The sequence below is a fragment of the Schistocerca americana genome, chromosome X (genome assembly GCF_021461395.2).
Source record: "Schistocerca americana isolate TAMUIC-IGC-003095 chromosome X, iqSchAmer2.1, whole genome shotgun sequence".
Lineage (NCBI taxonomy): Eukaryota > Metazoa > Arthropoda > Insecta > Orthoptera > Acrididae > Schistocerca > Schistocerca americana.
In genome coordinates, this window is record NC_060130.1 from 39,376,116 (window position 1) to 39,396,453 (window position 20,338).

At 38.1% G+C, this 20,338-nt stretch overlaps 1 protein-coding gene across 1 annotated transcript in view; it reads right to left on the bottom strand.

Annotated features, from left to right (window-relative positions):
• Positions 1-2,294: 2,294 nt before the first annotated feature.
• LOC124555816 (molybdenum cofactor biosynthesis protein 1-like) overlaps positions 2,295-20,338 on the bottom strand; it is a 60,392-nt gene continuing 42,348 nt past the window's right edge. Inside the window, exon 7 of the mRNA XM_047129884.1 lies at positions 2,295-2,350. Coding sequence (XP_046985840.1) covers positions 2,295-2,350 — 56 coding nt within the window. The remainder of the gene's footprint in view (positions 2,351-20,338) is intronic.

The window sequence follows — 20,338 nt, forward strand, 5'->3', positions numbered from 1 at the left end:
GAGTTCAGTATTAGATTCCGATGCACCAGTGCTGGTTTACTGTATTACTTTGACCTTCACATTGACCATGAAACACAGTAATTGCATCGGGATTGAATACAAATGAGACAATGCCGCCTTAAGTACAAGAAGAGTGAATCTTCTTTTAGTTTGTGCTTTCAGTGGCTCCTGGGAGACCAGTATTGGATTCTGATGCACCAGTGCAGGTTTTCTGTATCCCTTGGACCTTCACATTGACTATGAAACACAGAAATTGCATTGGGATTGAATACAAAAGTGACAATGCTGACTTAAGTACAAGAAGAGTGAATCTTCTAAGAGTTTGTGGTTTGAGAGGCTCCTGGGAGCTAACTCGTTACAATACACCCAGGAAGTGGAGAGGAACCCGCACTGGACACCTCAAAAGGCTGAACATTGGGAATAATTGTAGATGTAGCTAAATGGAATATCTGAAGGGAAGTAACAAAATAATGTGTACTAGGATATGACAAACCTGCCCAAGTCCTCTACAAAGGATACCAAGGGTGTAAATAATTTTTTGATAACATTTTGTATTTAAAAATATTTGTGTGTATAAATTGTTCATGTTGATGTAAATTTGACAATTTAAGAAATGGTCATGCTTAGGAACAATATAAGAAATAGGCGTTATGTAAAAGCCAGTGTGCTTTTGTTTGAAACGAAAATGGCTATGGAGAGTGGAAAAGGTTCGAAAGGCGAATTGGCGTGCTACCTTGAGCAAGTGCGGGAAGTAAGTCACACAGTCTGTAGGCAGCAGTGATTGAGGTAACTCCTTTGTGGAGCAGAAGCTTTGCCTGCAAATTTTCATAAAAATGCCTCGGTTGAAGACTGCAAAAAGCTTGCAGCATAGCTGCGAGTTGTTGAGCTACTGTATGTAAAACTGAATGAAGCCAAGTAGAGAAATTGAGCCCACACAGCAAGAAACTTGCAGGCTGTAGTGTGGGTAGTTTAGCCGTCATAACTGTTCGCCACACCCAAGCCTACAGCCCACAGATAAGATTTTTTTCTATTTTTACCTTTGTAGGGCATGAACCATTAATTTAAACTGTGTTTTAATAATCATTCTTGAACTTTACGGAAACTGGTTCACCCTGTTATTTCATCCTAATCATACATCTGTATAGGGTTCCTTCCTGGTGTTTGATTAATCCGAGTGTCCTGTTTTACAGACTTATGAAGTTCCAAGTTAATATAAAGAGGCACCATTTAAATAGCTTTAGTGTAAATAATAAAAATGTTTTCTTAACTATTGCAAAGTGTTGTAGTTTGGTTACATAAAATTCAATCAGAGTGAAGACAAGTTACTAAAACCTGTTAGATGGCTATACAGAATTAGTTCAAAGAATAATAGCTTTTGAAAGTTAATTCCACCAAGAAAGAGGTTTTCTTTAAGTGAAATGTTCAGTTAAAAAGTGTGTGCTTTAGTGTCTAAGTATTTAAGTTTCTTGATTATGGAAAGTGCTTTTCTAAAGGTTGTCCCCCCCACCCCGGCTAATTTTTTTTACCTTCCTCGAAGTTATCTACTGGGCTTTTTCTTTTTTAAAAACATAATGCATAAAGATGTAGCCCAAAATTGTTTAAGTGGGGTGATTTATTTGAAGAGCCAAACTAAACAGTAGCAAGAAAGTAGGCAAAATTCACATTTCTGCTTCTCCAATACTTCACTATTTCATTGCCAGGATAGGTTGGTGACCATTAAGTACATGTTTCATACCACTACATGAACTTGGAAATGAGTTGTCCTAGCTTCAGTATATTATTATTCATACTGTGTTTCTATCTAGCCACTGGGTAAGATCTTAGGAAAAGAAGTGAATAGTCAAATTTTCTTATCCATTAGATGCAACACATGGTAAATCCTGTAAGAAGGATAACTCTATTGATTATCTTTTCCTATAAACAGGACTATCCTTCCATAGTGTATTTTATTTGGAAACTAAATTAAATTTTAGTAAGAGGGTTATACGTGGCAACATAGAGACAGGGTTTCTGTTATTTATGTAAAAGCATACTAATATCATAATGGTAGTGTTATAAGGTCCTATTAATGTGTGGTCATGACATTTGTTAAATGTCTCACCACATTCCTATTGAAACTATTTACTCTTCTTGTAAATAACACCTATGACAATTTTATACAAATGTCCACTAAGACTTTGCTCGTCAACTTTCATTTAGGTAACAGCGATCTTTAGATGTATTTAAATCAGTACTGTTAAGAAATACTGACTAGCTTTATTTTCAAGAATCTCAAGTTTAAGTTATACATACTGTTATCCTCCAATAAGAATCATTGGCCGATTCTTCATCTTTGACAGGTTTAGCATGCCTGCAATGCAAAACATTATCTTTTGTATTAACAGATGAAATCCAACTTTTTAAATTTAATAAATGCTTATACAAACATAAAGTTTCTTCAAAAAATGTATTTCTGACAACTTCCTGTCACAGATAATTTTCACTGAATGTTGCAACCCAGTTATATTGCTGATGAGAAGCAAATGTTGATCTTTTCCCTCTCTTCCTTCACCATCTCCTGTTTTCAGAATGAGATTTTCACTCTGCAGCGGAAACGAGGTACTGGCAGAAGTAAAGCTGTGAGTACCGGACGTGAGTCGTGCTTTGGTAGAGCACTTGCCTGCGAAAGGCAAAGGTCCCGAGTTCGAGTCTCGGTCGGGCAAACAGTTTTAATCTGCCAGGAAATTTCATCTCCTGTTTTGTTCACCTTGACATATTTCTACCAAAAAGACTACCCCAATGGATCCACTGCTTATATTTAACACACAGTAAATTCAGTTCAAATATTTCCTTAACAGAGGATGTGCATTGACGAGCTTGAATTAATCAGAAAAATATAAACAGATACTAACCATTCCTCAGCTCTTACAAAATACTTGCATTAAGTAATCATCAAAGCTACTTTTTGTACAGCAAGAGGACTAACAGTCAAAATGGTGCTACATGCTACAGGCAGTGCAATACAATTTATTTTACTCATTGCTACAGCAATAAATGTACTTATAAAAATATTCAGACTTAGACTATAATCAAATACAGAGAGAGAAAATATTCTAACTAAAGAGATATAGCAGCCATAGGCAGAAACAAATAAAAAAACTGATACTAATCTTAGCTTTGAGGACCAAAAGTTTCTTCATCTGGAAAATGTAAAAAGAGAAATGAGACTGTTCAAGAATTAAGGATGAAAATTCAGAATCTTGAGTCAAGGAAGATGGATGGTTAAATGAATGAAAAAACTAGACTGGACATGATGAAATTGAGTTGCGAAAGAGCAGCAGATGATGTAATTTTAAATGCTGAGAAATAAGATCTCTTCAAGAGGAGCCACCAAAAGGTCAAATAAGTGAAAAACAAGCTGAAAATACCGGTAAATGGGCTAAAATGGCGGCAAATAGATAAACGAAACAGAAAGATAGTGCTGAAGAACAGGCAACCAAACAACCACAACAACAACAACAACAATAATAATAACAGCACATTGTAGCAATATATAATAGCAGTCCCACAACATCTGGAGGAAGATTTTCCACTAACAGAACAATAAATTCATGAAGCCATCAAATCATTCCAACACTCCACTACAGAAAAATTATTGAAATAGTCAGAACACACAAATGATCTACAACTGCTGTTTGAGAACATTTGGAGAGCTGAAGAGATTATGGAAAGCATTAATCCACAGCTATGAAAAAAAGGGGAAACACAAAATGTCAACAATTGCAGAGATGCCTGACTTCTGCCAGTGATATACAAAATATTATCAAAAATTCTCTGGACAGAGTTGTAGAAACTTTAGACAAATAACTGGGAGAATCTCAAGGAGCTCTAGAAAGGGAATACCCTGCACAGAACAGATGTTTATTAGAAAATCGATAATTCTCCACATACTGTTAATCACCAAACCTATAATAGTATCATGTATAGGTTTCAAGAAAACATTTGATTTGGTAGGCAGAGAAATTATAGGTAAAATCATCAAAGAATTTTGTGTTAAAGCAAACATAATCCTCAAAACACTAGCAAATAGGATGGCAGAAGCTAAATTTATGGGAGAAGTATCTCAACCATTTGAAATAAAAACTGATGTTAGACAAGGGGACAGTTTATCACCTTTACTGTAACACTGCATTCTAGAAAAAATAGAAAGTATCTGGAATTTGGAGAAAAAAAATCACAAAATTGAACCAATAATTTTAGGATGAAAAACAAATGGAATTAAGGTAAACTGCCTGGCTTCTGCAGATGATTCTGATATACTTTCAAAAAATCTGGCAGACAGTTATTGAAAGAAATCTTTTGGAAGAAATAGCAAAGGGAGCTGGTCCCAAAATTTCAGCCGAAAAAACAACATTGATGACAATTTCAAACAATGCATCAACACTCTTAGAAAAACAAAAAAGTAAAATAGCATTAGGAAGTAAATTTAAATATATTGGACAAACTGTACAACAAAATGGACTAAAAGAATTAACAGTAGATGCAAGAGTCAGCAAACTGGAGAGAGCAAATCGTTTGACAAAGGATATTTACAACAAGAAATGTACAACTAAAAAAACAAAACGAAGACACTATCCCACAGTGGTATGACCAGGATGTTTATATGGTTGAGGATGCCTAATGATGAACTATAAGCTGGACAGAACAGAGGTTCCTCAAAGGAGCATTATTAGAAAATAATGGTTGCAATACAAGCTATAGATGGCTGGAAAATGAGAAGTAATGAGGAGATCTACCAAAATTTTGAGAAAATATCAGAAGTAATGGCTAAAAGAAGATTAATCTTTTTTTAGAGACCTCTACTGAATGAGTAGTTCTGGAAGAAGGAATCAATGATAGCATGGATTACAGAAATAAGAAAGAAACAACATCAAACAATCAGAAATAATAGAAAGAAACCTTTTTACAGATAAAATACTGAATTTAAAAGGATCATCACCTCTCCAAGATCAAAATTAATTTCATCCCTCTCAATAAGACCGTGAAAACCGGAAATAAAATTCATAAATATGATATTGCGAAGCTCAAAATCAATCAAAACATATTGGAACAATGCCACCAGTAACTGACAGTTGAATCCCATAAATGGGCAGACATTGACTCCATGATCCAACAAGCAGCTAATACTAAAATCCTGACAGCTAAAAAGAGGAATCATACATGGTGGAATGAGGTTTGTGGTGAGGTGGTGGGCCAAACAGCAAGTGCATGGAAAAAGTGGAACTCTACCAGGAGACCTGATGATTTTGATGTATTCCATGAAGTTCGAAAATATGCAGCCAGAACTCTACGAAGGGCTAAGCAGTTGCATGAGAAACAGCAGTTATAACAGATCGATCAGCGTTTCCAGATAAACAATGTCAGAGACTTCTATCAGACGTTCAAATCGAATTTGAAAGGATACCAAGCCCCTAGTTTTTGTTTTAGAGACGAAAATGGAAAGCTCAGTGTTGTGTACATAGTTCCGCGTATTCAGCGCGTACACAAATTTCCCACTAGAGTGAGCCCCGCTAAGCACAACAGCGCAGGCGCAGCACTCGTCCATCTCCGCACTATGAGATGGCGCTGCCACAGAGACGGATCAAATTCTGCTTCCGCCGATTCGCGTATTAATATGTAACACAGCCAATGAGATTGCTGCTAAGATAGAACACTTTCTCCTCGCGCATCACACTCACGCAGTGATACATGAACGTGCGAGGTATTATAACAAGTGTAAAGACCTTCGACCAGTCAGTCTGCATTTGTCTGCACCAGTCTGCATTAGTCTGTACCAGTCTGCATAGTCTGTACCAGTCTGTACGAGTTCTACAATTGTCTGTACCAGTCCATAGTCAAGATTCAGTTTGCGCCTAATAAGATTACCATATTCCTGTACATTGCCATGAAGATAAATGTATAGACACTTTCGTCAAGTACCCGAGATATATGTGAGAATAAGATTAATGTATCAATACCAAAGGAACTTCAGATTGTCAATTGTAAATAGCATCCAGAACCAAGTTAAGTAATTTTTATATTTGTTATTATTTTAATAAATGAATGTGAAAACTAATCAAGTTCTGTTTAAAGTTGGTCACCGTCAATCTGCTACTCTCAGCGTGCAAGTGGCATTTCTATCGTCTGACCTAATGGCAGAAGATAAATACGCCATGATAAGACCACGAGACATATTGCTGACACTCGCTTACTTTGTTAGAGCAACAAGTCAAATAATCTGATGGTGTGTGCACTGAAGGTCTTACAGTACGCACACCACACTCGGCCTGACCAACAAAAAAACTGCAAGATAATGTCTCGTTACTTTGAAAACCTACTTAATTGTGATGAACCGAAAGAAAGATTCCCTGTATGTGCCCCAATCCACAAACTACCCCTCATCTCCATCTAGTAAAGAGGAGACCAAAGAGATCATCAACAACTTTAAGAATAATAAGGCAGCTGGAGAGGATTCAATAGTGGTGGAACTACTGAAGCTGGCAAATAATGAAACTCTAGATATACTAGTCCAACTTTTTGAGGAGATCTGGAGAGCTAGGATGATACCAACTGAATGGCAGTCAGCTTTAATCCATCGTCTACACAAAAAAGGTGATAAATAGAATGTCAATAACTATAGGGGTACCTCATTAGTATCTGTTCCATATAAGATTCTCTCGAAAGTGATACAGAATAGAATAGAAGATCATTGTAACCAACTGATTGGGGACTATCAAGCTGGTTTCCAAAAGGGTGATTCTTGCGCAGAACAGATCTTTAACCTGAAGAACATCATGAGGTACAAAAAAAAATTGGAAGAAATAACTATGTGGTCATGTTTGTTGATTTTCAGAAAGTATATGACTCCATCGACTGACATGCATTAATGAATATTTTGGAAAAGTTTGGGGTGGATAATACATCAAGAAAGCTGATCAAACAAACTCTTGCTAACACAGTGTCGAAAATTAAACTTATGGGTGAGGTATCTGAACCCTTTACAATCAGAACGGACATAAGACGAGGAGATGGACTATCCCTCTCCTTTTCAATTGTGTCTTGGAAAAGGTCATTCGAGAGTGGAGAAAGTTATTAGCCCAAGAAGAAACAAATGAAGAGTGGTTCAGACTTGGTCCTAAGAACAAAGGGGTGTGCATTGACTGCTTAGATTTTGCGGCTGACCTGGCCATTTTTGCTAACAACATAGAGTCAGCAATCAACAAGATAAATAGGCTGTCAGAAATTGATGAAAAAAGTTAGACTCCAGATCTCTATTCAAAAGACAAAATATATGACGAACATCTGTGACGGACCTGAATGGAAGATAACCAACCTGGGAAAAAATCGGATGAGTTAAGAATTTCAGGTATCTGGGTGAAGTCATCCACCAGGAGAATGGATTAAAAGAAGAAGCAATTGTCGGGATGAGGAAGTTAGACCAAGCATACCAACTGACAAAGAATACTTATAACAAAAAGTCTATGAGTATATGGGCCAAGTTCCAACATTATAATACAGTTGTACAACCTGAGGGCTTATAAGCATCCAAAACTTTGACCACGAATAGACAAGGTAAGCTGAGCGGCTGGAAAAGCGTGAGTGTAGGATATTAAGGAAAATCCTAAGGTAATAGATGGGTCGATGGACAATGACGAATGAGAGCAAATGAGGACACGTGCAGTGAGACAGAATCTATCACAGGATCCATTACAAAGAAATGATTGTTATTTTATGGTCATCTCATGAAAATGGACGGTGATTGACTAACAAAAAGAATACGGAGTTTCATCCTATCTAAGAAAACAAGGCCGAGATGGTTCAAAGAATGTGAAAAAGATCTTAAGCAGATTGGTATCTCAGAGAGAAATTCCTGAAAGGAACAAATTTAGAAGATTGGTGACCAACTACCAAGGTTTTAACATGGCATCAACATTCGAAAGACAGTGAGGACCATTATCTGAAGAGCATAAAAAGGCACTTCTTGGAGGGGCTCAGAAGATACTGGCAGGAAGTCAAAGCTGGAGCAAGAACAAGACCTGGACACTAGAGTGAAGTCGGTTGTTACCACGCAGTCCGTAGAGACTCACCTCAATAAAAAAAATAAGTAAATAAAAATAAAAGACTTTCAATGCAGAAGAAATAGGGGATTGAGAACAACACGAATAGAATAAAGGGGGAAAAACATGAGGAGGAGATGGACGAGTACTGGAAAAACAGGAGACGACAAGGGAAGAAGAAGAAGTGAAGTTATTACATGACGAGAGATGGTGATTGGATTTGATTTGATTCAGTTTTTGTTACATACACCGAAAAAATGAGATGATTCTCGAGGGTGTGGAACATATCAGAATGTATAACACAAAACATTTTAATATAATGAATACTTCCCTGATCATTTGTCACGAGATTGTCAAAATAGGTGAATACAATACAGTAAACTGGAAAAGCTAATATTTACAGAATTAATACGCTGTCAGAATGAAACATTGTTATGCACTATTAATAAATTTATCATACACAAAATACTTAATATTGACTGTTGCAACCAAGTGCTGTCAAAACTTAAATCTAACATATTTTTACTTAAGCTGGCCTTTCAGTCTCTGTTAGGATATTCATCTATAGAGTAGACGGCATTGCCTATCAAAAAGTCATTCAAACTCTGTTTAAACTGTGCTTTATCTGAAACCAAGTTTTTAATGGGTGCTGGTAATTTATTGAAAATGTGTGTTCCTGAATATTGGACCCCCTTTTGGACCAACATAAGTGATTTTAGGTCTTTATGTAGATTGTTCTTATTCCTAGTATTGATAATATGTATTGAGCTATTTGTTGGAAATATAGATATGTAACTTGCAACAAATTTCATTAAGGAGTAAGTATACTGAGAAGCAATGGTCGGAATTCAAAGTTCCTCGAATAGGTTCTACACAATGTTCTTCAAAGACTGGTCCCAGATACTCCATTGCACCATTCACCGAACCTGATAACCCCGAGCCGTCAGTAACAAAAATTAAGTCTTGCTTAAGAGATTTACAACACTACATGCACTTGTTACCAAAGCCTCATTTACTTTTAGAGCTATCTGTTCCACTTCCTTTTTGGCCCCACTTCTCTCTGTCTTCACTATATCCCATACAGTTCTTATTTTGTTGATACAATTATCTTTTTCTCTTAATAAAGCTACTTCAATTTCTGGATTACTTGATTCAATATTTTGCAGTATTCTTTGTAATGCATTACAATGCTAATATCAGAAATGTTCCTAGATAGTAGATACAGTCTCCTTTTTCCCCACATGACATCTTTATTCCTTGTGTAATCCATGGTTTATCTTTTGACTTCTGTGTGATCTGAGTTACCTTTAGGGGAAAACAATTTTCAAAAGAGGAGGTAACTTTATTAATAAATGCTTTGTATTTTCCATTTGAGTCAGGTAAACATCTCTCCAGTTCATGTCTTTGAGCAATTTCCTGAATTCCTCAATTTCTGGCTTATTTATTATCCTCCTGTACTCAGATTTAATATTTTTTTTATCCTGAGAAGTTTCAACATTTGACACAGGATGCTGCACGTTGTGATCAGATAGTCCATTTACTATTGGTTTTGTGATATGACTTTTTTCCGCTAGATTTGTTCATAAAGATATTATCAATAGCAGTCTCAGAGCATTTACATATCCTAGCTGCAAAGTTCACAATAGGAACTAAATTGAATGATAGTGTTAAAAACACCAGCAACCACTATTTCCTCTTCTTCTTCTTCTTTTTTTTTTTTTTTTTTTTTTTTTTTTTTTTTTTTTTTTTTTTTTTTTTTTTTACACAAGCCATTCCTTTCGCTTTGTGAAATGAAGCACTGCCTAGTTCCAAAACACAGGACTACTATGACAAGGTGAAATGTTCTCAGAGTGCTACATGTACGATAGTAAATGTAATCAGCACTATAGTTGTTTTCTGAGTAGTTATGCTGTGTGTGTTTCATGCAATCAGATGAAATGGAATAAAATCATCTATTTATTTATTTGGGCTCTTTATCACCAAGATACATTCAATGTTGGTTGAGGTTTATCTTTTGAATTCACTCCAGTGTAGATTGTCAAAATTTTATCAGTTGTCAAAGTACTTGTAACACAGTTTTCGAATTTACTGCCATCCAGGAAAGTCTCGCACTCAAATTATTCTCAGAGACTGAGAGCTGGCTGAAACCCAGAGTAGAAAGCTCTCACATATTTAGTGATTAATGGAATATATATCGGAAAGGCAGGTTAGACACTGTAGGAGAGGGAGTGTCTATTGTCTCTATTGAGGTCAAAGCTGATTGTGACAGTGAAGTTATCTGGTTGCATATAACAAGTCTACGTGAAATCAAGTTAATTAATGAATGTTTTAATCAGCCACCCGGTTCTGCTATGACAGTTTTGGAGCCATTCACAGAAAGTCTACAGACAGTAGCACGTCAATATCTAGATCATGCAATACTAGTTGGAGGTTAATTTAGCCTACTGAGTATAGATGGTAGCCTATGGCTTCATTGCAGGGGGTGCAGTCAATCTTGTGAAGCACTTTTGAATGTGGTTTTCAAAAATTGTCTTGAGCACCTAGTTTGGCATGCCACATGCAATGGAAATATCTTAGACCTTGTAGTTACAAACAGGCCAGATATCATCAATGACTTCAGCATAGAGATGGGGATTAATAATCATGATAACATCATAATAACTAAGGTTACAAAAATTAATAAATCAGTCAAGAAGGCTAGGAAAACGTTCATGCCAGAAAGAGCAGATAAGCAGATGTTAGCATCTCACTTAGACAGAACTGACATCACTTAGTTCCATTAAGATGGACGTAGAGAGATTATGGTCAAAGCTTAAACAGATCGTGAATTGCACTCTCAACAAGTCTGTACCTAGTAAACAAATTAAGGATGCAAAAGAGCCACTGTGGTTTAACAATGAAATTCGGAAAATACTGAGGAAGGAAAAGCTACTGCACTCTTGGTTCAAAAGAGAATGCCAAATGGCAACAAGGAAAGGTTACTACCACTGTCATACCTCAGCAAAAGATCTGGCTGAGAAGCAGGGGAAATTATTGTCCTATGTAAAATCACTAAGTGAGTCAAAGGTTTCCATCATGTCACTTGACCAGTCTGGTGTGGCAGTAGGAGATAAATGTTTTAAATTTTACATTTAAGAAATAATTCATGCAAGAGAATCATATAAACATACCGTCATTTGACAATAGTACAAAGACACCTAACAACAATCACCTGTAAACATGTGCCATGTCAGTGCTCTTGGAAGAGAGCTGTGGCAGTGACACGGCTCTGTTGTTGTTCCTGTGTAGTGATCTGCAAAGACGGGGGGGGACGGGTAGAGATTCAAGCAGTGATGAAGTACTTCATAAAGATAGGTATGAAAGCGAAGGACATTCATGCCGATTTCCAGAATACACCAGGGGCTCTGCTCCTTTGTCTTCAACTGTTGCCAAGTGGATAAATGAATTTAAATTTGGTCAGGAGAGCTTAGATGATGATCATCCATGAATAGGTCAGCCAAGATGTGTCACTACTCTAGAAATCATTGCAAAAGTGCGCATAATGATCAAGGAGGATCACCAATTTAGAGTGCATGAAATTGCTCACGCTTGCCAGATGTCATCTGAAAGGTATTCACAAGATGGGTGCCGCGACTCTTGATGCTGGGTCAAAAACACATGAGAATGGACATATCACAACAATGTTTGGCCTGTTTTAGGAGAAACAAACAAGAACTTTTGTGCTGGTTTGTGACCACGAGGAAACTTTGGTTTACTACTATACCCCAGAGACAAAGCAACAATCAAAGCATTGGAAACATGCTGAATCTCCGTCGCCAAACTCCTTCAGCGGGGAAGGACATGGCGTCAGTGTTCTGGGATGCGCCACCAAATTCCTTCAGCGGGGAAGATCATGGCATCAGTGTTCTGGGATGAGAAGGGGATTCTGTTTGTACTTTATCTCCCCACTGGGCAAACAATTACTGGAGAATACTATGCTAACCTTCTGGACAAATTGCAACAAAAGATATGAGAAAAAGGCCAGGTTTAATAAGGAAGAAAGTCATCTAGCATCAAGCCAATGCACGCTCGCACGCATGTGCCATCGCCATGGTAAAATTACACAAACTAAGGTATGAATTGTTGCCACACGTGCCTCTTCCCTAAACTGAAAATTTTTCTTTGTGGATGAAGATTCACTTAAATTAAGAATTGATAGCCTGAGTTGACAACTATTTTGTAGGCCTGGAGGAAAATCATTGTCGAGATGGGATCAAGGTATTGGAACACTGTTGGACCAAGTGAATTAATCTACAAGCAGGGTACATTGAAAAACAAAAAAGTTTCAGTGACATAAGTACTTTTTTTCTATTCTGTTTCAAGAACTTTTCAAACCACCCTCGTAAGCATCCCTGACACCTGAAATAATTAAAAACAAATGTCACCAGTTGCAGATGGAATCTCAATTTGGTTTTACAAAGAGTGCTATATGGCACTGGACCCTTACTTAGCTTGTATTTATTGTGAATCTCTCACCCAGCAGAAAGACCTAAGCAACTGGGGAAAAAATACAGAGGCGTCTCCTGTATATACGAAGGGCGAAAGAACAGACCCGCGAAATTACAGACCAATACCCGTAACATCAGTTTGCTGCAGAATTCTTGAACATATTCTGGGTTTGAATCTAATCAGTTTCATAGAGACCAATAAGTTTATGTCCACAAATCAGTACAAAGCATCACTCATGGGCAACTCAGCATGCCCTTTTGTCATACAATGTCTGTTCAAAAAATTCCAGAACTTTGTCCACAAAATTTTCTATGCTTATCTTTTAGTTACTATGGATTGTCTCCTTCAAAATACTCTACTCCAAAATTGATACACTGCTCCCAATATCATTTCCACTTCCAGGAGCAGTCTTGACACACATCTTGCTGGGTCGCATAAAGTGCCGTCTGCGAATTTTCTTCTATCTCATCTACCATTGCAAAACTTCATCCTTTTCACCTTTGGAAATAAAAAGAAGTCTGCAGGGGTCATACTATTCTCACAAGGAACATCTCAGTCTCATTTGTAAGATCCAAAAAGTTTTTTTGGTCTTGACTCATGAGCGTGGAATGAACTTGACGGCAACACAATGCATTCCAAGATGCTGTGTCATTTCATAACATGATCCAACTGAAATGTTACATTCTTCTACAATCTCTCGGACAGTGAATCTTCGACTGGCACACACAATTTCGTTGACGTTCCTGACACAAGCATCATCAGTGGACATCTAAGAGCGTCCTGAACAAGGATCATGTTTGACTTTTGTAAAGCCATTTTTAAAACGTGTGAATAATATATAACACCGAGTATGGCTTAAGTACTCATCGCTATAGGCTCCCAGCATCATTTGGTGTGTCTCTGTAAAGGTTTTCTTGAGTTTCACACAAAATTTAATGCAGATGCATTGCTCCTCTAACTTTGCCATCACAAAATTCACAAACCCAGATTCCATATTTCTTGATTTCCGAGAAGCATTTGACATAATGACTCAATGCAGACTTTTAACAAAGGTACAAGCACATGGAATACATTCCCAGACATGTGAGTGGCTCAAAGACTTCTGAAGTAATAGAACCCACTACATTATCCCGACGGTGAGTGTCCATCAGGTGACTGGGGTATCATTAGGATCGTTCCAGGGATGTGTGATAGGAGCGCTATTACTCATATTTTCTATGTGCATAACTGATTTGATGGACAAAGTGGACAGTAATCTGTGGTTGTTTGCTGATGATGTTGTGGTGTATGGAAGGTGTCATCGTTGAGTGATTTAGGAGGATAAAAGATGACCTGGACAAAGTTCCCAGTTGGTGTGATAAATGACAGCTAACCCTAAATGTAGAAAAATATAAGTTACTGCAGATGAGTTGGAAAAACAAATCCATAATGCCAGAATCCAGCATTAGTAGTGTCATGAATGAAGAAGTAACATTGTTTCAATATCTGGACGTAACATTGCAATGTGATATGAAATGGAACAAACGTGTGAGGGTCATGGTAGGGAAGGCGAATAATCATCTTTTGTTTGTTGGGTGAATTTTACTACAGTGTGGCTCAGCTGTGATGGACATCACATATAGGATGCTAGTGTGATCTCTTCTTGAGTACAGTTTGAGTGTCTGGTATCCGCAAGGGGTCGAATTAAAGCAGACATTGAGGTAATTCAGAGGCAGGATACTAGATTTGTTAACAGTAGGTTGAAACAACAACATACAAGTATTATGGAGATGTTTCTGGAACTCAAATGGGAATCCCTGGAGGGATTTTGAGGAACACTGTGCTGACTGCAGAACAATTCTGCTTGCACCAACATACATTATGCGTAAGGACCACAAAGATAAGAGACAACAAATTAGGACTCATAGAGAGGCATATAGACATTCACTTTTTCCTCACTCAATTGGCAGATGGAACGGGAAAGGAACTGACTACAGTTGAAATAAAATTACTTGATAGTTGGCACTTCAAACGCCAATAAGAGTAGTCAGCGTCACACTTGAACTGTCTGCTGTTGCCAAACTCCACCAAAATTGGCCAGTCACTTCCAATTCCTGGTTCAGCATTCTTTCTTGATGTATTTGTATCCCGAATTACGAGCCCCACACTTTTATTATGTATTTCATGACACGCGATACCTACACCAAAAACAACACACATTAACAATGCTAATGAAAGACACACATTTCATTCATAGCACTAACCAAACACTACTGAATAACTCAGCACAAGGTGTGATTCAGTATCATACATATAGTTATCATATTCACAGAGATCATCTTACATTAGATAAGCTTTTCACTACACTGCGTGAAACTGAAATTTTTAAGGTTGCAATTCATAGTTGCAACTGGGTCACTACATTCACATATATAAATACTTCATGCAGTGCTGTGGCATAGCACAATGGTTGGCAGATTAATCTAATATGTAGCATGTTGTAGGTTTGAATCTCATCAATGTAGCAAAATTTTTATTTTTAAATCTAACCAAAAGAGTGTGATTATTATTTTCATTCAATTAATTGGTTTAAATATATTTTTTTTATTTTTAATAATTTGCTGCATCATTTTTCATCATTGTTTTGACTGTTCTATTTGGTCTTATTTTTCTTCCTGTCATTATTTCTTCATTTGGAATCTGCCTCAGCCATCTATAATCCACGACCAAGTGCCCACATGGACTGTTCACTGATTTCTAACATGACAGCATGTGCAGCTAGTGTAAGGATAGTTACAGGTAACAAATGACATGGAGAAATTTCAATTTGCTTTCAGCCCTGAAATTGAGTTTTTGTTGTCGTGAGTTTACCCTTAAGGGTTAGCTTTAATTGCCATGAACAAAGCGATCATGATATTAGTACTGCTGCAGACTGTTGACCACAATTTTCTTGGCTGGGTTAGGACACAAGTTTACAGTCAGGGATACAAAACGGGTCGTCTGCCCCAGTTCAGTCACTGGTCACTTTAAATCAATAGTCGACAGAGTATCCAACATTTCTGACATACCTTGCACCAGCCACTAGAAAAATTGCTCTGTGTTAAACATTTAACATAATTTGTGAAGTGAGCTGCTTGTTTGTTGTCACCTGTAACCAAACGGTAGCTGGTAGCCAATGTGGCAACATTGTTGCAGCAAGTGATTGATGTCAACTATCAAGTAATTTTATTCAGACTATTGTAGTGAGACAGGGTACCTTCTGCCATGCACCATATGGTGGCTAGTGGAGTATGTATGTAGATGTGGAATCACATCCCATCTGGAAAGTCAGCCCTTGATCTGCAGTTCTGGGTAACTTTCTCAAAATCTACCCTTTTTCCTAGACCTATCCTTCACCCCTCTTCCTTCCACTTCAACCCCTCTGCCTGAAGAATGAGCTACTGGCTCTGAAGCTCGCCTAATTATAATCTTCTTTTATGTGTGTGTTCTGCCGCCACTTAGCAAGTAGGTTGTTTATCTATCCAATTCAATTATCATGTAATCAAAAGCTGCATTTAACACACCAAGTCTCTTTTACCAATCACTTTTAATATGTCCTACAGAATGTACTGTCTATCCTGTCCTTTTTTGAGATTACTGTTTTGTTGCACTTTTCTACAGGCATCATCTTACTTATTAGGAGTCAGTTCCTTCATGCTGTTGTTGTTGTTGTGGTCTTCAGTCCTGAGACTGGTTTGATGCAGCTCTCCATGCTACTCTATCCTGTGCAAGCTTCTTCATCTCCCAGTACCTACTGCAACCTACATCCTTCTGAATCTGCTTAGTGTATTCATCTCTTGGTCTCCCTCTACGATTTTTACCCTCCACGCTGCCCTCCAATGCTAAATTTGTGATCCCTTGATGCCTCAAAACATGTCCTACCAACCGATCTCTTCTTCTAGTCAAGTTGAAGAGCTGCATGTCCTCGGGAAAAATTATGGCTGTAGTTTCCCCTTGCTTTCAGCCGTTCGCAGTAACAGCACAGCAAGGTGTTTTGGTTAATGTTACATGGCCAGATCAGTCAATCATCCAGACTGTTGCCCCTGCAACTACTGAAAAGGCTGCTGCCCCTCTTCAGGAACCACATGTTTATCTGGCCTCTCAACAGAAACCCCTCCGTTGTGGTTGCACCTACGGTACGGCCATCTGTATCGCTGAGGCACACAAGCCTCCCCACCAACGGTAAGGTCCATGGTTCATGGGGGGAGTTCCTTCATAGTCAACAGTTAAGGAATGGGTGGCTGAATTCATATGTGGCATATGTCTCTGTAAGATGACTCATGAACTACTTCCTAGAATTACAATCAAATATGAAAATGCTGAGAAAGAACACAGTGTGATATTGCAAGATCAGTAATTAAAAAGATGTGCAAAACAGTTGATGCCGTGGCCATACCGGAAAATGAGTGGCATGTCTGTTGAAGCCTGACTACAACCTAATGTGAAAAACAATTTGGGACAATCTGACACACAACTGATTCTATGCACCAATCTGTTCCCGTGGATGAAATGAAACAGCAGTTGCACAAAAATAGCCAAGGTGACTTAATCGGAGAGAAAGAGTGGTCATTGTTTTCTAGGATGCAAAAGGGATTGTATTTTAGATTAGCTTGCAAGACTGAAACAATACCTCACAAATACTATGCAAGTATTCTGACTCAACCGGATGAAAAAATATGGAGCCAAGACCCAGGGGGGAAAAAAAGTTTATCATCAGTGAAATGCATATGGTCACAAAGGCACTTTCACAATAGGAAAACTGGGAGTTTCAAGTGTGAAGTCTTCAAATATCTATTCCATTCTCCAATTTTTTCAGATTCTGACTTTAGCTTCCTCTTCTTTTCTTTTTGTATGAATGATTCACTTAAGACTACATGCGTCACAGCTCAAAACCGTTTTGTGAGTCAACAACTGGATATGTTTTCACTGCTCTGTCTCTTGTAACTCCGTTGGACATGGAGGTAGCAAATGAGGATGTAGGATGTCCATGACATACTGTTGTGCTGTCAGGGTGACCTGAAGTCATATCCGATGCTGCCCCAAACGCCCTCTCCCTATGTCGTTGTCATACTCACTGACAACTGTCATCGCGGGTCTTGTAGAATGTGACTCACTGCTGATCACATGACAGGTGCAGGTGTGAAAGGGTTACAATGTGCTCGGCGTACTTGCAGCAATTCTCCCATGGGCTCGTCAGACACGGTCAACCGGAAGCTTGCTGACAAGCAAGCCGCCCTTACGTACCCAAGCAGTCCAACATGGGGACACTACCACATCTGAATGTCTCACAAATCTGCATACTGCATAATTCAATCAGCCTGGCAAATGGAGACACACAATTAGGCCCCTTCAAATTTTGTTACGTGCTGATAATGCTGACTCACAGAAGTACAGGGCATCTGTGTCCTTCACAGGGATCACTCAACATCTTACGCTCTTCACATCTCTTATAGCTCCTACCATTCACGGTAACAATCCGAGACACAAACAAAGCTAATGCAATCTGGTGACCTTTTTATCCATTTCAGAGGGTTGCGACTCTCATAATTTACCACTGGTATGCACACTCGTGAAACTACGTTGCTTCAGGGAGCTTCCCTTTTTTTTCTTCAAGCAGTTTAGTTCTTTGAATCCATTTTTCTTGTAGCTCAGAATAATTATTTTATTGTGTAGCAAACTTACAGGCTAGCATTCTGGCCTGAGCTGTCTGAGTTGGTGGTCATGTGTGTGTGTGGTGTGCTTGCTTGTGTGAATGAATGGTGTGTATTTCTATTTCTTTTTCTGATGAAGGTTGTGGCCAAAAGCTTATGTGTAAGTGTCTTAACTGTGCCTGTCTGCATTTTAACGTGCCATCTTTATGGTAATTAGCACTCTATCTTTTCCTACACTGCTGATATTCCAACCTGTAGTTTCCATTGTTTGAACTTACGGTCTACTGTTTTATGTTGCAGTGCACTTCTACAAGTGTAATACACAAATGTTGCCTTAGGAAAGTGTCACAATAACATCCATGTCTACCGTTTGCTATTTTTTACGAAATAGCACGTCACACTCGAAATTTAACTTAGCCAATGAAATAAGTTTGAAGATTTATTGTGTGTAAGAGACACAAGGGCCCACTGTGTGGGAAATGTGGGAAGTTCTGTGCAGAGACGGAGTTATCCACAGACACAGTAAGTCTTGGGAGCTATACGGGTGTTTAAACATCGCCACCTGCTGGGATGAGGGGCCACTTACTCTGAGGTGGCGCTGTGCCAGCAACGAGCTCGACCCATTGATTAGCACCACAGATGACAATGAGTAACCAGCTGCTTCTCTGTGCAGAGATATAAAATTTATCGATTTTGGACATCGGGTGACAATCTGTCACATGGAGAACAATGTTTACTCTGGCAATTTTAACACTAATCTAGTGCTCTGCAACATATTAATGTGAAATGTTGTCTATGATGTTGAAGAGTTTAAGTTAAACTGATATCTGAGAATTTGTTGTTTTTGTGGCACTATCCGGAAAATGGCCTCTCTTGCAGCTCCAAGCATAAATGTATAGTGAAGAAGAATAATTAGCACAGCACACTGGAACCGAGTAGGGATCCGGTTTACTGCTCGGCCACTAAATTAGCATATTGTGAGTACACCAGAAGAGACGCTGTACACACTTGCATATACTACATACACAAGTACAAGCATCGATCAAGCTACTGTGAAACTGCACTCTGTGTGACTCATCACTACATCAGAATACTGTAAATGTGGTGATTCCAATTTCGTAAGGTCTCCTCCTGTTTGTTTTCATCAGTTGGATCTTATTTTTCAAGTATGTGGGAATCCAATGAGCTGCCTGTTTGGATACATTCTTTCTGTATGTCCCACAAGTTGGATTCTTTGGAGACACATTGTAACAAGAGTTTTTAGGAATTTGCCTGGAGATTTCACACTGGGTTCTGTGTGATGTATTCCATCTTTTATTCTTGGACCTAAGATTTTTACTACAATTTTACATTCTTCTAATTCAGTTTGCTGTTTTCATGTCTTGTGTTGGACAAAGAGTCTCTCTCATGCATAAAGAAATTCTAATTTGATCACTGTTGTGCAATGTTAGATTTTAGAGTTCCAGGAAAAATACTTTTAGTTAACTGAGAGACAGTTTGTATTTTCTGAAGTCTGGATTCTATGCCTTCTTTTCATTATGATGTTCAGTGGTCTTTTTCACCTAATTATTTAAACTCTTTATCACCGAATACTATGTTGTTGCCTATATAAGTTCACCCAGTGCCATTTTGGTATCGTCCATTAATTTTTTATCCAGGTGAAATTATTAGTCCAATTTTCCTAGATTGCTCCCTTAATATTTCAAATTGCTTTAGCACATCAGTGATGTTTTTGTCAATTAGTATTACATCATCGGTATAGGTTACACAATATAATTCTATCTTTAAGTTTACATTCTAGTCAGTGTAATAGTGCACCTGCTCTTCTCCATTATCTTACAATTTTCTTAGGGGCATAGTTGAATAGCAATGTGTTATGCCATCCCATTTTCATATACTTATGTCTGTCTTAAATTACACTGCTTGAAAAAAAGTGAGACACTCAGAAGGTGGGGAGAAAACAAATTGAAACATAGCTAATTTAGAGGGTATGCGATGTTATTTCAGTGATAACAAAACAGAGTCAAATTTACACAGAACTTATCAGTTTGAGCCCACTTATCAACACAGCAATGCACCCTGTCTGGCCTGGACAGTGCGGGAGGA